The sequence below is a fragment of the Panthera onca genome, chromosome B3, assembly GCF_046562875.1.
Source record: "Panthera onca isolate mPanOnc1 chromosome B3, mPanOnc1 haplotype 2, whole genome shotgun sequence".
NCBI classification, from domain to species: domain Eukaryota; kingdom Metazoa; phylum Chordata; class Mammalia; order Carnivora; family Felidae; genus Panthera; species Panthera onca.
In genome coordinates, this window is record NC_138344.1 from 99,974,618 (window position 1) to 99,995,166 (window position 20,549).

At 34.8% G+C, this 20,549-nt stretch overlaps 1 protein-coding gene and 1 long non-coding RNA gene across 8 annotated transcripts in view; one reads left to right on the forward strand and one right to left on the reverse strand.

Moving 5' to 3' along the window:
* LOC132669867 (uncharacterized) overlaps positions 1-20,549 on the forward strand; it is a 171,358-nt gene that overhangs the window by 118,278 nt on the left and 32,531 nt on the right. The gene's annotated exons all lie outside the window — the stretch shown is intronic.
* The window catches only part of FERMT2 (FERM domain containing kindlin 2), an 84,549-nt gene that overhangs the window by 29,735 nt on the left and 34,265 nt on the right, over positions 1-20,549 (reverse strand). For all 6 annotated transcript variants that reach the window (XM_060619867.3, XM_060619868.3, XM_060619869.3 and 3 more), the window contains exon 4: positions 970-1,104. In XM_060619867.3, coding sequence (XP_060475850.1) covers positions 970-1,104 — 135 coding nt within the window. The remainder of the gene's footprint in view (positions 1-969; positions 1,105-20,549) is intronic.

Here is a 20,549-nt window from a genome sequence, read left to right on the forward strand (position 1 = left end):
GAGCTGTAGTGAGAATTAAGTGAGTTTCCTCAAATAAAATATGCTAAAGTAAATTTCCATGAGCATAATGTATAAAATGGGCATACACTAAGCACTAAATTGTTTGTTTTCATTACTGTTATCACCCCAGAATTTTTAAAAACCAAGAATAAACTGATTTAACTAATTCAGTTCATTATGGTAACTATAATGTCCAGTCTCTGCATATGCCCAGAACTGAAGAACCATGTAATTTAATTGGTCATCTAGCTACCCAAAAGACACTGCCTATGCTCCTGCTAGATGCCACATAACTGAGTTAGGTTCTGGTAACAAAAACGTGAGAGACAGTTCCATCATGCAAGGAACTCACAATTACGAGGTAAAAATATGCAATTTTTTTTTTTTTTTTTTTTTTGCAATACCATGCAATACCAATGCAATACCAAACACAGAAAAGTCCAGTGACTTAAGATAGAAGGATGCCTAACTCGGGTTAGGGAGGTAATGGAAGGAAATTTGTGAAAACTTCTTAAAGGAGCAAAACCTTAATAAAGGAAAAAGGTGGAAAGGCAAAGGGATCAGCATATGCAAAGCACAGAAGTTTTAAGTAACCTGGCAAAAGTAATATCTTAACTAAGTAATCGTGGTTTTCAAAGAATACAGGAAAAAAAGAGCTAAATACTACAAAACTGCTGGTTTCTGCAGTGCAAAGAACTGAGCCCACTTAAGGCACTGCCCCTTTTTGACTATTCCTGAGCAGAGAACCAGCCTTCCTTTTTATTGATGCAACTACTAACACCTGACATGATCTACACATGATAGACCCTCCCTGGTGGTGATTTCATGATTGAGAGAAAAAAATGCTGAAGGTGAGTTTTTTAAACTTGACTACTCTCCTGACCTTTGTAATCCATTTGTCAGAAAGACATAAGTATACAGACACATCTATGGTTCTCACACTGAGCCTTTGCTTAGTCAAAGTCTCACCTGATCCAGGAGTGATAAGAGGCCCCTCTAATTCAAGTGCCTCATCTTCAGACTGGTCATCTAGCTTTTTCTTTTTTTTCTTTGTTGGATCTCTGGGTTTTTTCAAGAGAGAAAGTTCTTCAGGGTGTCTGATATCTGTTAAAATAAGAAAAAAGATTATTTTACTAGCATAGTGTAAAATTTAAACACTTTATATCTGATAAATTCATCTATTAATCCATTCCAATGTAAGAATTCATAATTTGCTTCTGTGTACATATGTGTTTGTGTTGGGCCAGACATTACTGCCACGCAAAACACTAAAGTGTGGCACTTCTAAAAATAATCTACCAAAGCATTCAATTCATAGCTATGTAATAAAATAGTAACCTTGAATTGGAGAGAAAACAATCTGCTAGAGTACAGAAAGAAAATATTAGAACTCTTACTTACATATTTATTTTTTTAACATTTTAGAACCATAAAAAATTAAAATTTATATCCTAGCCATAGCAATTAGGCAAGAAAAAGAAATAAAAACATACCAATTGGAAAGAAGTAAAATTGTCACTATTTGCAGATGACATGTTAGTATATATAGAAAGCCTTAACTACTCCATCAAAAAGCTGTTGGAACTGGGGTGCCTGGGTGGCTCAGTCAGTTAAGCATCCAACTTCAGCTCAGGTCATGATCTCACGGTTTGTGAGTTCGAGCCCCGTGTTGGGCTCTGTGCTGACAGCTCAGAGCCTGGAGCCTGCTTTGGATTCTGTGTTTCCCTCTCTCTCTGCCCCTCCCCTGCTCACACTCTCTCTCTTCTTCAAAAATAAACAAACATTAATAATAATAAAAAAAAAAAACCTGTTGGAGCTAATAAAACTGAGTGAAGTTTCAGGGTATAAAAGCCTATTGTGTTTTTATACATAAATAACAAACTGAGAAAGAGACATCAAGAAAACCAATCCCATTTAAGTAAAATACTATGGAATAAACTATACCAAGAAAGTGAAAGACATGTACACTGAAAACGAGGAGTTGATGAAAAAAATAAAGACACAAACAAATGGAAAGATATTGTGTTTGTGGATCGGAAGAATAGGTATTATTAAAATGGCTATATTACTCAAAGCAATCTGCAGGTTTAATGCAATCCCTATAGAAAGTCTAATGATACTTTTCACAGAACTAGAACAAATAATTCCAAAATCTGTATGGAACCAAAGAAGACCTTGAACAGCCAAAACAATCGATAGAAAGAAAAACAAACCTGCAGGTGCATGCTGCTCGATTTTAAACTATACTACAGGAGTACCTGGATGGCTCAATTGGTTAAGCATCCAACGCTTGATTTCAGATCAGGTCATGACTTCATGGTTGTGAGACGGGAGCCTGACGCTGGGCTCCACACTGAGCATGGAGCCTGCTTGGGATTCTCCCTCCCTCCCTCCCTCCTTCTTTCTCTCTCTCCCCGGCCCCTCCCTGACTCATGCACATGTGGTCTCAAAAACTGTACCACAAAGCTGTAGTAATCAAAACAGTATAGTGTTAGCACAAAAACAGATATATAAATCAATGGAACAAAATAAAGAGCCCAGAACTACACACACGCGCGCGCACACACACACACACACACACACACACACACACACACACATATATACGGTCAATTAATTTATGACAAAGGAACTAATAATATACAATGGGAAAGAATAGTCTCCTCAATAAATGATGCTGGGAAAACTGGTCAGCTATATTGAAAAGAATGAAACTGGATCATATATGAAAATTAACTTAAAAGTGCTTGAAGACTTGAATGTAAGAACTAAAACCATAAAATTCCTAGAAGAAAATATATGGTAATAAGCTCTTTGGCATCAGTCTTAGAAATATTTTTTTGGACCTGACACCAAAGGCAAGAAAAACAGAAGGACAAATAAACAAATGAGACTGCATCAAACTAAAAAGCTTCTGCACAGCAAAGGAAACCAATAGAACCAGAAGGCAACTACTGAATAGGAGAAGATATTTGTACATTATATGTCCAATAAGGGGTTAATATCCAAAATAAGTAAATAACTCATACAACTCAATAACAAAAAAAATCCAATTAGAGGATCTGAACAGACAGCTTCCCAAAGATACACAGATGGCCAAAAGGCACATGAAAAGATGCTCAACACCACTAATCATCAGGGAAATGCAACTCTAAACCACAATGAGATATCACCTTACACCTGTCAGAATGGTTATTATCAAAAAGACAAGAAATAATACGTGTTGGAGAGAATAGGGAGAAAAGGGAAACCTTATGCACTGTTTAGGAACGCAAACTGGTGCAGCCACTATGGAAAACAGTACAGAGGTCCCTTAAAAACTTAGAACTATGACATGATCTGGCAGTTCCACTACTGGGTATCTATCCAAGGATAACGAAAACACTAATTCAAAAAGGTAGCTGTTCACTGCAGCATTATTTACCATAGCCAAGATATGGAAGCAAGCTAAATGTCCACTGATAGATAAATGGATAAAGAAGATGTGGTGTGTGTATAAACACACACACACACACACACACACACACACACACACACCCCACACTCTGGAATATTACTCAACCACAAAAAAAGAATGAAATCTTGCCATTTGCAACAACATGGACGGACCTAGAGGATATTATGCTAAGTGCAATTAAGTCATAGAAAGACAAATACCACAATTTTACTTGTCTGTGGAATGTAAAAAACAAAACAAAACAAAACCAAGATGCAGTGATACAGAAAACAAACTGGTGTTTGCCAGCAGAGAGGGGAGTTAGGGGGGTGCAATGGGTGAAGGAGGATCAAGAAGTAAAAACTTCCAGTTATAAAATAAGTAAGTCATGGGGACATAATATGCAGCATGGGGAATATAGTCCATAATATTATATTAATTTTGTATGGTGACAGATAGTAAGTGCCCTGTGGTGATCATTTTGCAGTGTATACATGTGTTGATTCAGTATGTTGCATACTTGATACAAATACAATATTTTATGTCAACTATACTTCAATAAAAAAAAAACCTTTCTATTACATGGTAGCCATCATTCATTCTGTATGTTGTAAGTTACACATGACACATGAAGTAAATTTAAGTACTTTCGTATCATTACCAAATCTGAAAGTTTTAATCGATTCAAACTTTTCTGCCTTGTATCAAATGGCTATAAATTTCTGTGTTTATCTTACTCATTTTCATGTGAAGAATCTGGTAAGAGAAAAAAATGGCTAAATGACAGTAACAAAAGAATTAACAGCCCATATAAATAGATATAGAATATTATGTTACATACCCTGTCCATAAATTGTTGCAAGAATTGTTAAGAAGTCAGTTTTACCTAAATTGAGCTAAAGATTCAATGGAATCTTTGCCAAAATTCCAACTTGATCTTTTATACAAGATGACAAGTTGATTGTAAAATTCGTATGGATATGAAAACAATCCTAGGATAGTCCGAGCAATTTTTAAAAGACTAAAGTTGGAGAACTTACACTACCCAATATCATATAGCTACTGCAGTTAAGACAGTGCAATTATTAGCTACATGATAACATGTATATATGAAGAGGAACCAGAAGCAGACCCACATATAAGTAGTCAATTATCTTGGACAAAGGTGCCATGGCAATTCAAGAGTAAAGGAAAATCTTTTTTCAATAAACAGTGCTGAATGAGAGATTCATACATTAAATGGATCATAAACTTTAAAAAAGTAGACAAAGATTTCTTACATAGAACACACACATTCCACAAGAAATTGTCCTTTATTAAAAAACAAATAGGGGTGCCTGGGTGGCTCAGTCGTTTGAGTGTCCGACTTCGGCTCAGGTCATGATTTTGTAGTCTGTGAATTCGCGCCTCAGGCTCTGCGCTGACAGCTCAGAGCCTGGGGCCTGCTTCAGATTCTGTCTCCCTCTCTCTCTGTTCCTCCCCTGATCACACTCTGTCTCTCTCTCAAAAATAAAATAAAAACATTAAAAAATCTGCTCTTTGAAGAATACTGTTAAAAAAAGGCAAGCTGTATATTGAGAGAAAATATTCACAAAACATATTACATATATTTGACAAAGGAGTTGTATTTAAAATTTATACAGCTCAATAATAAGCAGACTAATGGGCCAAAGATTCGGATGAGCACTTCACCAAAGAATATATAATGGTCAAGAAGCACAGAAATACTCAACATTATCGGTCAGTGAAATGCAAGTCAAAACTGTGAGACATTATGTACCCACAGAGTAGCCAACATTAATAAGATTGATAATACCCAGTGTTGGTGAAGATGTGGGGAAGGAACTGAAACTCTCATACTCAGATGGAGGGAATGGGAAACATTTCTGAAAACTGTTTGGCAGTTTCTTATAAAGTTAAACACACAACTCAACCATTCCACTTCGAGTTACTAACTGAAGAAATTAAAAGCACATATGTAACAGCTTTACTCATAAAAGCCAAAACTGGAAATAACCCAAATTGATAAACAAAATGTGGTATTTTCAGATCAGTGGAATACTACTCACACTTTGGAGCACAACTCGTGAGTAAAAAGGGAAAACTGATACCTACAATAACATGAATGTATCTCAAAATCATTACACTAAGTGGAAGAAGCCAACTAGAAAAGCATATATCCTACATAATTCCATACATAAAATTGCAAAAAATGACAACAAATCTCTAGTGACGGAGCAAATAAATGGTTGTTTGACTAAAGTTTGAGAGCTAATGCAAATATTCTCTATCCTGACTATGGTGTCCTCAAATTGTATACTTTAAGCAGGTACAGTTTATTGTACACCAATTATACCAAAATTAGATTAATTAAAAAATAAAGAGTGTAAAGAGGAGAGCCAAGAACAAACGAAAATGAAAAATGGAGCAGAAAGGAGGAGGACCAGTCTATGTATCTGGCAGCACTATGCTCACTGTATGTCAGGGTCTGAGTAGAACAGACGACAAAATACAAAAGAACCGCATAACCTGTGATGTTACAGACTGCTAAGTTACTGGATCAGAGTTTTATACGTGGCAGTTTGTAACTTCAGGAGCTCACAATATCCATTAGATTCAATCCAGTATTACAAAGTCAGGAAGCTTTTTGTTTGTAGGGGACCCGAAACTAGGAACGGGGCAGACGGGTGTAGAGCTGGTGAGACACAATCTGAGGCACAAGCGCACAGCCCAGCTAACCGAATCCTGATCTCAGTTCTACTACTTACTAACTGTGACTGTGGACAAGCTACTCAGCCTGCCACCGTCTGAGTTTTCTCACCTGTGAAATAACAGTACCTCAGGAGGTGGTTGTGAAAATTAAATGATTGATACGGGGCCTGGCACATAACAAGTACTTCCTATTAGGTATTAATGTTTTTCTCTAATTTTCTCTATTAAAAAATATACAATTATGGTAGAAATTTGAAAATTATAAAAGTGGTTGAGTCACTTAAAACCTATTCTTGAAAAATGGAGTATGACTATGTATATAAGTGATTATTTTAATAGATGTATAAAATTCCACTGTGTAAATGCAGTATAATTTAATGATTCTTCTAATACTGAACCCATGATAAATAATGACTTTACAAATATCTGTGTACATATTTTTCCACATTTTATTACTTCAAGAATTCACTAGAGTGGAATTACCAGATCAAAGGTTATAATAATTTTAAGGCAAAAGTGGAACAAGATGGGCATATGAGTTATTTTAAACTGGGCATTCCAGGGGCGCCTGGGTGGCTCGGTCGGTTAAGCGTCCGACTTCGGCTCAGGTCATGATCTCGCGGTCTGTGAGTTCTAGCCCCGCGTCGGGCTCTGTGCTGACCGCTCAGAGCCTGGAGCCTGTTTCAGATTCTGTGTCTCCCTCTCTCTCTGCCCCTCCCCTGTTCATGCTCTGTCTCTCTCTGTCTCAAAAATAAATAAATGTTAAAAAAAAAAATTAAAAATAAATAAATAAATAAATAAATAAATAAATAAATAAACTGGGCATTCCAGTTTATATGCAAACTGGAAAAACAGTGTATTTCCTTGTTTTAATTGACATTTATTTATTTACTAGTCATGTTGAACATCAAGAGTTTTTAGCCATTTATATTTCCTTTGCTCACGTTTCTATTAGGAGTCTTCAAATCAAAGTGAATCTGTATGTAAACTGCATGGTAACAATCACTGCAAACCACACTGGACTTTCTTTTTTTTTGAAAGATGTATTTTATATATACCGTATCCCATGTTTAAAAAATAAGTCCAAAAAAATCTTTTAGTAACTATATGGTTTTTTGGTTACTCTGTTGGTTATTTGAATTTTACTCTTAGGAACACTCTGGTCCAAGTCATGTTTTTGTTTTATTCTGTATTAACAGGCTATTTTCTGGGGAATGTTTTTCTGAAATACAAAAACAGAATTACCAGAAAAACTGTCCTGAACAGACATGTTACCAGAGAATAGGTGAACACAACTGTTCTTTAATTATTACTAAATTTGGGGGAAGTACATTTTAAGTACTAAGCAGCAGAAACCATGTTAAAAATAAATGCTTGTTCCTTAAGTTCTCTCTTTATCTAGAGAGGGAGAGAGTGAGTACAAGCAGGGGAGAAACAGAGAGAGGGAGAAAATCCCAGGCAGGCTCCATGTTGTCAACTGGGGCCATGGGTGGGGCTCAAACTCAGGAGCCGTGAGAACATGACTTGAGCCAAAATCTAAGAGTCGGATGCTTAACTAACTGAACCACCTAGGTGCCCCAAACTCTTGCCACTTTCTTAGAAGCTTCCAGGCATAGCTGATTTCTTTTTAAAGTTAGAAATATTGCAGCATATTGTTTAGCTAAAGTTACCCAGTTAAAAATCAGATTCTCTTCATTCTTGTATATTCAAGGTATAAAGTTTATCAACTTATCTTCCAATGCTGTTTTTGAAGTTTAATGGATTAGCACTAATTGCTATGATTATGTAGATTCAGAAATTCTTAAGATATTTCAAGTGTATCTTTTGAGCCATAGTTATCTTACTAACAGAACTGAATCACCATTTTCTAGAGTACTTTTAAAAGAAACAAGATTTAACATGCTAAGGGACCAAATCACTTATGAGTTGCATTTTCAGTTCTCAGTATACCCTCAGCTCTAAATGCCGTCACTGACATGGTGGGAGAAAACAAAGACATTAGACAATCCCAAGCTTCTAAATAATCAGTTGACTACACTACTTCAGTATCAAGTGGGGGCAGGGTGGTGATGGTAATCTATCTCTACACCCATTGGTTCCCTCAAAGTAAATCATGTGCTGGTACAGGGTGAAAAATCTAGAAAAGTCTAGAAGAACATACAATGAGTCACACCTGAGAGATAGGACATGCCGCTGTCAAAATTCACCATAGTCAGGTTTAGTGGAAGAGGGGAAGGCAAGCATGTTTAATTTGAAAAGGCATCCCAAATGTTTCTGGCATGTCCCTTCTGCTTGAGAATCACTATACTACATGAGTCATCCTTTGAGATTTTTGTTCCTAGGTCATTTCCTGTCCAGTTCACAAACCAGCTATTAATGTTATTAGAAGAATGAATCCTGTTAAGTGTAACTAGCTTTCTGCTCAGTCATAAGCATATAAAAAGGTCATAAGCATATAAGAAAATCATAACCATATGTGTCCAGGACAATTGCTTGTGAAGTTAAAAATAATACTCATAATACATGCTTTGGTCATACCCCATACACTCTCAGTGACTCAGGGCTTCCAGCAGCTTGTTTTATAAAAACTCTAGTGATGGATGTTAACTAGACTTACTGAGGTGATCATTTTACAATGTATTCAAATATCATTATTTTATATATCTGAAACTAATGTTATATGTCAATTATATCTCAAAAAACATTAAAACAGGGTAGCCACTGGCTATACATGAAGGTGGTTTTTTCATTTCGTTATAATGAAAAAGCAAAGTAAACCTACACCCTCCACATAAGATACTAATGATTTCATTTATACAGGAATTTAGGACTGATTTACTTACTGTGTCTTGTATCAAGAAAGACTAAACTGGTGAATTTTGAAATCTGAATCACATGTAAAAGTGGGCCAGGTGAAGAGCATAACTAATTAAAGTTTATACTTAACTAAAATATACCTGGAGGACTAGGAGGTATTTTGTCTTGAGACTTTCTTGTTACACATCTGTATTGAGCTGGTGCATTAATTCTCACTCCTCTCCAAAATCATACCAAAAAAAAAAAAAAATATATATATATATATATATAAAATATAAAATATAAAATATATATTAATATATTTTATATTTATATTTATTTATATTTATTTATATTTATATTTATATATATTTATATAAATATATAAATTATATATTTATATATAATATATATAAATATATATAACTATATAATTATATATAATATATATATAATATATATAAAATATATATAATTATATAATATAATTATATAAATATATAAATTATATATTTATATAAATATAAATATATTTATTTATATTTATTTATATTTATTATATTTATTTATATTTATATTTATATAAATATATAAATTATATATTTATATATATAAATATAATATATATAAATATATAATTATATAATATAATTATATAAATATATAAATTATATAGTTATATAAATATAAATATATTTATATTTATATTTAAAAATATAAAATATAAAATATATATTACACATCTGTATTGAGCTGGTGCATTAATTCTCACTCCTCTCCAAAATCATACCAAAAAAAAAAAATATATATATATATATATATAAAATATAAAATATAAATATAAAATATAAAATATATATATATAAAATATATAAAATATAAAATTAAAAAATATATTTATTTTATATGTGTGTGTGTATATATATATATATATACACACACACATATAAAATATGTACTTATAAGGACAAAAGAATGGGAGAAAACAGCACATAAAAAAGTCAGAAAAACTTGGGGAGACATAAGCCAGATTGGGAGAGTAGTCAATGATGTAACAAAGTGAAGAAAAATAAAATTAAGGGGTTTGCAAAAGGAGATACCAATGGGAAATACGCTGACTCACAGTACCAAATATCAAGCACTGAAAACAGACATAAAAAATGAATCCGGTCCCATAATGGATTAAACTTACCTCCTAGATACACGCCCTTTAGGATTTCTTAGAAGAGAATCTAAACAGCCCTAGGGAAAAATCTTCTAGATAGTGACATTTGATAAAGCTTACTCGGTAGCTAAATATCCTACGGAGGGGTGACAAGCTAAACCTATTGGTATTTGTAGTGCCCCATTATTAAGTATATGAATGGACAATCAATGATTGATAGACATTTGATAAAGGAGTCTGTGGAGGGTTACAATTCTAGAGATAACTCCTTAAAATTTCTGTCCCTGCTTATACACAATCATACACTAATCTAGAGACTACTGAGAAGAGACTGCAAAAGGAATTAAGACTACTAATCATCTGATTTAAGGGAGATTATCTTGATTCTTTCTGTGAGTCCAATGTAATCATACGAGGCCAGCCAAACAGAAGAGGAAGGCAGTAGAGTGAAGCACAGGAAAGAGGAGACAGAAGGGAGGGCCAGACAGATGTGAAGAGTAAGGACTAGACTTGCTATTGCTGGCTCTGAAAATGGAGGAAGGAAGCCACCTGTTGTTAAGGAATTTGGGAGGACTCTAGAAGCTGAGAATGACCTCTCACAGACAACTAGGGGAAACCCTGGTCTCTACAGTCACATGGAACCAAATTCCACCATGAAGAAATCTTTCTCAGAGACTTCAGGAAGGAACACAGCCCTGCTAACACCTTACTTTCAGCTTTATAAGACTAACTAGAAGAGCCAGCTGAGCCACACTGTGCCCAGACTCTTAACCTATGGGAACCATGAGCTAATAAATTTGTGTTGTTTTAAGCTGCTAAGGTTATGGTAAAATTTGTTATGGCAGCAATGGAATGAACTCACAGAGCTTCTAACATGAAAAAGACCTAATGAAAAGAAAAACAACTTGTGAAACCAGACATAATGCAGAAAATAGAAAAACAAAACAAAACCTTCTTAAATACAGTTCTTAGTAAGACAATGACATCTATGACAGATGAATAGGATGTTATAAAGAACAGCTAAAGATTAAGAAAGATCTTAGGAGATGCAGTGAAAGCAGTTCAAAGAGGGAAATATATACTAATATATACCTCAAGAAATAAAAAAAGTCAAACAATCTAATCTTACAGATAAAGGAACTAGAAAAAGAAGAACAAAGCACAAGGTGAGTAGAAGGAAGGAAATAAAAATGAGAGCAGATATAAATGACATAGAGCCTAAAACAAAAGAAAACAAAACAAAAATCAATGAAACAAAGAGGTGGTTCTCTGAAAAGATAAACAAAATTGATAAACCCTTAGACTCATCAAGAAAGAGAAAGGACCCAAATAAAAGCAGAAATAAAAGAGGAGAGGTAACAACCAATACAGTAGAAATGCAAAGAATTATGAGAGAATACTAAAATTATAGGCCAACAAACAACCTAGAAGAAATAGATAATTCCCAGGAAAATACTATCTTCTAAAACTGAATCAGGAAGAAACAGAAAATCTGAACAGACTACCAGTAACAAAAAATAAAACCTACCAAAAACCTACCAAAAAATAAAAGTCAGGACCAGATGGATTTGTGAATGAATTCTATGAAATATTTAAAAAAGAGTTAATACCTATTCTACTCAGAGTATTCCAAAAATAGAAAGAGAGAAAGGTTCCAAATATGTTCTATGAAGCCACATTACACAGATACCAAAAACAAAGACACCACAAAAAAAAGAAAACTACAGACCACTATCACTGATGAACAGATGCAAAACTCCTCAACAAAAACTACTTTCAACAATACATTAAAAGGATCATTCCCCATGATCAAGTGGGATTTATTATGGGGATGCAAGGATGGTTCAATATTCACAAATCAATCAACATGATACACCACATCAACAAAGCAAAGGATAAAAATCATATAATCATCTCAACTGATGTGGAAAAAGCATTTGACAAAATTCAACATCCATTCATGATACAACTCTCAACAAAGTGAGTGTAGAGAGAACATACCTCAACATAATAAAGGCCATCTATGAAAAACCTATAACTAATATTATACTCAGTGGCAAAAACTGACAGCTTTTCCTCTAAGATCAGGAACAAGACAAGGATGTCTACTCTCACCACTTTTATTCAACAGAGTACTAGAAGTTCTAGAAACAGCAATCAAAAATAAGAGGCATCCATACTGGGTACAGAAGAGGTTAAACTGTCACTATTTGCAGATGGCATGATACTATACACAGAAAATCATAATGACTTTGACACATAACTACTAGAGGTAATCAGTAAAACTGTAGGATACAAAATTAATACCCAGAAATCAGTAGTGTTTCTATATATATCTCAATAATGAAATAACAGAAAGAGAAATTAAGAAAACAACTCTACCTAATAACTACACCACAAAAAATAAAATACCTAGGAATAAACTTAACCAAAGAGGTGAAAGACCTATTCTCTGAAAACTATACAGTACTGATGAAAGAAACTGAAGATGACACAAACAAATGGGAAGATACTCCATGCTCACAGACTGGAAGAATTAATATTGCTAAAATGTCCATACTACCCAAAACAATCTAAAGAGTCAATATAACCTCTATCAAAATGCCAACATCATTTTCACAAAAATAGAACAAATAGTACTAAAATTTGTATGTAACCACAGAAGACCCTAAATGGCCAAAACAATCTTGAGAAAGAAAAACAAAGCTGAAGGTATCACAATTCCAGATTTCAAGATACACTACAAAGCTGTAGTAATCAACACACTATGGTACTGGCATAAAAACAGATGCACTGATCAATGGAATAGAGAACCCAGAAATAAACCCATGCTCATATGGTCAATTAATCTGTGAAAAAGGAAGCCAAAGGGGGGGGGGGGGGCAGCCTCTTCAATAAATGGTGCTGGGAAAACTGGATAGCTACATGTAAAAATAATAAAACTGGACTACTTTCTAACACAAAAATAAACTCAAAATGAATTAAAGACCTAAACGTGAGATCTGAAACCATAAAAATCCTAGAAGACAATGCAGGCATTCTCTGACAATTACCACAGCAACGTGAAGCAAGAGAAACAAAAGCAAAAATGAGACTACACCAAAATAAAAAGCTTTCCACAGCAAAAGAAACCATCAACAAAACAAGAAGGCAACCTACCGAAAGGGAGAAGATATTTGCAAATGATTTATCCAATGAGGAGTTAACATCCAAAATATATAAAGAACTCATATAACTCAACACCAAAAAACAATCCAATTAAAAAAAGGGCAGAAAACCATTTGAATAGACCGTTTCCAAAGACATACAAATGGCCTACAGATGCATGGAAAGATGCTCAATGTCACTAATCTCCAGGGAAACACAAATCAAAACCAGAATGAGATATCAGAACACCTGGTCAGAATGGCTAAAATAAAAAAGACAAACAACAAGTGTTAGCAAGGATATGGAGAACAAGGAACCCTCATGCACTGTTGGTGGGAATGTAAATTAGTATACTCACTGTGGAAATCAGTATGGAGTTTCCTCAAAAAATAAAAAATAGAACTACCATATGATCCAATAATTCCACTACAGGGTATTTACCCAAGAAAAATGAAAACACTAACTTTAGAAGATATATACACCCCTATGTTTATCTGCAGCATTACCTACAATAGCCAAGATATGGAAGCAACCTACATCCACTGATAGATAAACAGATAAGGAAGATGTGGTGTATGCATATATATTCCACATTATATATCTATGTACACACACACAGAATATTATGCAGCCATAAAAAGGATGAGATCATCCATTTGCAACAACATTATGCTAAGTGAAATAGGTCTGAGAAAGTACAAATACCATACGATTTCACACATATGTGGAATCTAAAAAAAACAAATCAATAAACAAACAAAAATCAGAATCAGACCTAATAAATACAGAGAACAAACTGATGGTCGCCAGAGGGCAGGGGGTTGGGAGGGATGGGTAAAATATGTGAACAGCAGCGGGGGATACAATAGCATCATGTATAAACGTGATGAATCACTATGTTGTACACCTGAAGTTAACACTGTGTCAACTATACTCAAAAACTTTAAAAAAAAAAAAAAAGAAAAGAAAGATCTTGGGTATTAACAGTGGGAGAAGGAGTCCTTTTTGTTTTAATTCTTTTTTTCTTTTTGAGGTTTAACTTACATAAAATCCACAAATCTTAAGTGTATTCATGAATACCTGAGTAACAAACATCCAGATAAAATAGAAAACATTGGAAATTTTAATTTGATAGTCACAATAAAAAATCCAATAGAAGACATGTTAAGTCAGGTAAAAGAATCAATCCAACAACAATGCCTAATCAATTACTAGTAACAGAGAGAACAGAGAAAATAAAAAAGAAGAATTAGGGCATATTACCATGAAATTTCAACATGGCAGAGAAAAGAACAGATCCTGAAATTAGTTTCCAGAAGGGGAAAAACAGTTTACAAAAGGATGAAAATAAAAATTAAGAACACCATCAGGACTATTACTACCAACACTGAAAGCCAACACACAACTTAATAACACTTCCCAATTTTGAGGAAAAATAATTTTCAAACCAACAATTCTATCAAAGGACAAAATAATGTTAACATCTCAAAAATTTACATCCCATTCACTTTTTTCTTACTGTGCAGATGATACAGTCCACCAAAATAAGTGAACAAATCAATACTGGGGAAAATGCAAGGATTAAATATGAGAGAGGAGAAGACATTGTGCCTGGACGATGGTAAAGGGAAGTCCTGGAGCCATGACTACATACTTGAGACTAGAAAGCATCCACTTCAGATTGGAGCAGGAGTACTGAGCGGCTTCAGAGTTTGTCTAGGGAAAAAAAAGGGGGGGGGGGAGGAAGGAAGGAGTAGATGATATCATAGAGAATGTAGAATACAGAAGAATCAGCAACTGATACAGGTTGAAAACTAAGCAAATGATAAACAAGAAGGCATATGAGAGGATAAAGTACACACTTTGGTTCACCAAGTAAAAATATACACCTTGTTGAAATAATGTAAGTAGTAATTATTTAGTCAAAAATTATAATAGTTATGATAAGGGGGAAAAGAAACATTTCAGCAAAAAGAAGTGAACAGATATCTAAAGCTGATAAAATCAAGAAATAATGGTATATTATTTAGAATTATGGAATCAGGGGCACCTGGGTGGCTAAGTAGGTTAAGCATCCAACTTCAGCTCAGATCATGCTCTTGTGGTCTGTGAGATCAAGTCCCACGCTGGGCTGGCTATGTGCTGACAGCTCAGAGCCTGCAGCTGGATTCAGATTCTGTGTCTCCCTCTCTCTCTGCCCTTCCTCCACTCACATTCTGTCTGTCTCTCAAAAATAAACATTAAAAAAATTAAAAAATTAAAAAAAGAATTATGGAACCAAAAGTCAGAAACAACGAGTAGAAAGTGGCACTAATGTGAATAGGAGCTGGGGAGAAAGAGGGCAGAAAAGTGATTTTATAAGCCATTTTTTCTTTTTCACGTTTTAAAATTAGTGTTTAACATAAAGTGTAGTATTAGTTTCAGGAACAGAATTTAGTGATTCATCAGTTACATATATACCTGGTACTCATCACAAGTGCCCTCCTTAATATCCATCACCTATTTAACCCATTCCCCACCCCCCCAACCCTGTAAGTCCTTTTTGACTTTAACTCAGTATAAAAGAAGCAGGAAAATACAACCCCTTACTAGCTATTAAAGGGGAAAAAAGAAACTAACAGAAGCAGGAACAGTCTAATTTATAAAAATACTTTTCATTTGGTATCCTTTTTCTTCTATCTGAAAAACTTCCTATAACCTTTTCATGGTTCAGGTCTGCTGGTGATGTCTTTCACCTTTTGTCTACAGAAGTCTCAATTTTTGTCTTCATTTTAAAAAGATTTTGCAGTTGGGTAAAGAATCCTAGGTTTTTTCCTGCAATAATTTTCAGATGTCTTCCTATTGTCTTCTGGTTCATGTAATTTCAGAGAAGTCCGTCACTATTCTTTTATTTGTTCTTCTGTATGTTTTCTCTGTTAGCCTTTGAGGAATTTATCCTTATTCTGGTTTTCGGCAATTTAATTCTGATGTATCCTGGCATAGTTTTCTTTAGGTTTATTCTGTTCTAGGATCATTGCATTTCTTAGATCTGTGGATTTATGGTGGGTTATGGTTTAAACCATCAGTTCTTCAAATAATTTGTGTCCCTTTCCCCAACTCCCATTCTTTGTGGGACTCTAGTTTCATGTATGCAGACGGATTAATCATTCTATGAGGCCAGCATTACTCTAATACCAAAAACTAAAGGCATTATAAGTAAACTATAATAGGCTAATATCTATGCAAAAATCTTCAACAAAATATTAGCAAGTAGATTCCAACAATGCATAAAAAGAATTATACATTGTGACCCAGTGGGATTTATGCCAACCATACAAGGGTGGTTCAACATCCAAAAATCAACATAATTCATCTCATCAAAAGACTAAATTTTAAAAAAAATCACATGATTATACCAAAAGATGTAAAAAAAAAAAAAAAAAAAAAGACAAGGTCTAATACCCATTCATGATTAAAATCTCAGTAAATGAGCATAGAGGCACATTTCTCAACCTGATAAAGAATACCTACAAAAACCTTTTAGCTAAGGACACACTTAATGGTGATAAAGTTGGAAGTTTTCCCACTAAGATCAAGAGCAAGGCAATGATATCCTCTCTTACCACCGCCTTTCAATATCTTACTTGAAGTACTAGCTAATGCAGTAAGAACAGCGAATAAAAGGTATACAGACTGGGACGGAGAAGACTGTCTTTATTCACAGGTATGATCATCATCCCTATAGAAAATCTGAATGCATCAACAAAAACTCCTCAAATAATTATAGCAAGGTTGCAGGACACATAGTAAAGGTACAAAAGTAAATTGCCTTCCTATATACCAGCAATGAACAAGTGGAATTTGAAATATAAAACATGATACTATTTTCTTAAGTATTTTTAAAAATTTTTTAAATATTTACTCATTGTTGAGACAGAGACAGAGAGACAGAGAGCATGCAGCAGAGGGGCAGAGAGAGAGAGGGAGACACAGAAACCAAAGCAGGCTCCAGGCTCTGAGCTGTCAGCACAGAACCCAATGTGAGGCCTCGAACTCATGAACCGTGAGATCATGACCTGAGCCAAAGTCGGATGCTCAAGCAACTGAGCCACCCAGGTGCCCCTAAAACATGATACTATTTACATTAACATACACAAAAAGAAGTACTTGTGTATAAATCAAACAAAATATGTATAAGATCTAAATGAGGAAAACTACAAAACTGTGATGAAAGAAATCAAGAAATAAATAAATGGAGAGATGTTCCATTTTCATGGATATGAACACACAATATTGTTAACATGTCAGCTCTTCTCAACTTGATCTACAGATTCAATGCAATCAAAATCCCAGGAAGTTATTTTATGAATACCAACAAACTAATTCTAAGGTTTATGTGGAAAGGCGAAAGACCCAGAATAGTCAACACCATATCAAGAGAGAAGAACAAAGTTGGAAGACTGATGCTACATGACCTCGAGACATACTATAAAAGTAACATAATCAAGATAGGGTGCTACTGGGGAAAAAAAAAAAGCAAATAGATCAGTGGAACAGAAATATAGTGCCCAGAAATAGACCTATATAAATACAATCAACTGTTCTTTGACAAAAGAGCAAAGGCAATACAATGGAGGAAAGATAATTTTTCAATATATGATGCTAGAACAATTGGACATCCACGAGTAAAAAATAATTTAGAACCAGACCTTACACCCTTCACAAAAATTAACTCAAAATGGATCACAGTCCTAAGTGTACAATGAAAAACTGTAAAACCCCTAAGTAACATAGAAAAAAATCTAGATGACCTTTGGTTTACTGATGACTTTTTAGATATGATGACAAAGGCACGATCCATGAAAGAAATAACTGATAAGCTAGACTTCATTAAAATTAAAATTTTCTGTTCTCTGAAAGAAACTGTCAGAGAATAGAAAGACAAACCAGACAGTGGAATATCTAATAAAGTACTGTTATCCAAAATACGCCTACTCTTAAAATTCAACAATAAGAAAACAACCTGATTAAAAAATAGGCCAAAGGGGGTGCCTGGGTGGCTCAGTTGGTTGAGTGTCCAGCTTTGGCTCAGGTCATGATCTCTCAGTTCATGAGTTTGAGCCCCATGTTGTTGGGCTCTGTGCTGACAGCTCAGAGCCTGTAGCCTGCTTCGGATTCTGTGTCTCCTTTTCTCTCTCTCTGTCCCTCCCCTGCTCATGCTCTGTCTCTCCCTCAAAAAAAAAAAAAAAAAAAAAAAAAAGGCCAAAGACCTTAACAGACACGTCACCAAAGAAGATGTACATATGGCAAATGAGCATATGAAAAGATGCTCCACATCTTATGTCATCAGGGAAATAAAAATTAAAACAATAAAATGTCACTGCACATTTATCAAAATGGCCACAATCCAGAACACTGATACCACCAAATGCTGGTAAGGATTCAGAACAATAAGAACTCTTACTCATTGCTGGCACGAATGCAAAATGGTACAGCTACTCTGGAAGACAGTTTGGTGGCTTCTTAAACAACTAAACCTATTTTTACCATGTGATCCAACAATCACACTCCTTAGGATTTACCCAAAGGAGTTGAAAACATAGGTCCATACAAAAGCCTCCACACGAATGTTTATAGCAGCTTTACTTACTAACTACAAAACTTGGAAAATATCTAAGATACTCTTCAGTAGATAAGTGGAGAAATAAAGTGTGGTACATCCAGATAATGGGATATTACTCACTGCTAAAGAGAAATAAGCTATCAAGCCATGAAAAGATACGGAGGAAACTTAAATGCATATTACTATACAAAGGAAGCAATCTGAAGAGACTACATAGTGAATGACTCCAATTGTAGGATATTCTAGAAAAGGCAAAACTATGGAATAACTGTAAAGAGATTAGTGGCTGCTAGGGGTTGGGAGAGAGGGAAGGATGAATAGACAGAGCACAGAGGATTTTTAGGGCAGTGAAACTGCTCTGCATGATACTATGATAGACAAATGGCATTATGCATTTGTCCAAACCCACAGACTGTATAATACCAAGAGTGAATCCTAGTGTAAGCCCTGAACTCTAGATGATAATGATGTGTGCAGTGTAGGCTTATCAACCGTGCCACTCTGGTGTGGGATGTTGACAGCGGGAGGTTGTACATGTGTGGGGACACAGGGTAAATGGGAACCCTCTGTACTTTCTGTTCAATTTTGCTATGAACCTAAAACTGCTCTAAAAACTTCTCTAAAAAATAAAGGTTTTTCCCTTTTTTTAAAATTTTTATTTCAGAGAGAGAGCACGCGAGCAAGGGGCAGAGGAGGAGAGAAAGAATACTAAGCAGGCTCCACACTCAACACAGAGGCCCCTACATGGGGCTTGATCCCACAACCCCAGGATCATGACCTAAGCATGTCAAGAGTCGGACACTCAACTGACTGAGCCACCCAGGTTCCCCTCCTCTAGTTTTTTAAAACACAAGAACTTTAGATGGCTAATACAGATACGAAAACATACTTAGCTTTATAAATTAAAATGAAATACTGTTATTTTTTCACTCAAAGAACCAAACACTAAAACCCAACAATATTCAAGTGTTAGTGACATTTTGGGACAATGGATTTTCATATGTTGATGGTTGGAATGTAAACTGGTACAGCAGTCTGCCCCTTATTCATGATTTTATTTTCCATGGTTTCAGTTAACTGTGGTCTGAAGCAGATGATCCTTCTGACGTATCATCAGAAGGTCAGTAGTAGCCTAACTCTATGTCACAATGCCTACATCATTTGCCGCACTTCATCTCATCATGTAGGCATTTTCTCATCACAAGAAGTGAAAATACAGGACAATAAGATATCTTGAGAGAGAAACCAATTCATAGGACATTTATTGCAGTATATCTTTATAACTGTTCTACCTTCCTATCTATTATTAATCTCTTATTGTGCCTGATTTATAAATTAAACTTTATCAAAGGTATGTATGTACAGGAAAAAGCACAGTATATATAGAGGTACTACTACCTGTGGTTTCATTCTTCTACCGGGGCACAAAATTGGGGGACTACTGTATAACCAACCACTTGAGAAACTCGTGCATACAAATACAAAACTGCAAAAAAACAAAACAAAACAAAAACACCCACAGAGCAATGGCAGTAACGTCTTGTTTATGGATATATGTACACACACAAATATGGATAAATTCATGTGCATGTGTGTGTTAATGTTTTTTTAAAAGTACTAGAGGAATACACAGTAACTTATGATACTGAGCTTTGTGAAGGGAAATTATGAGAATGTGACTCAAGAAGTTT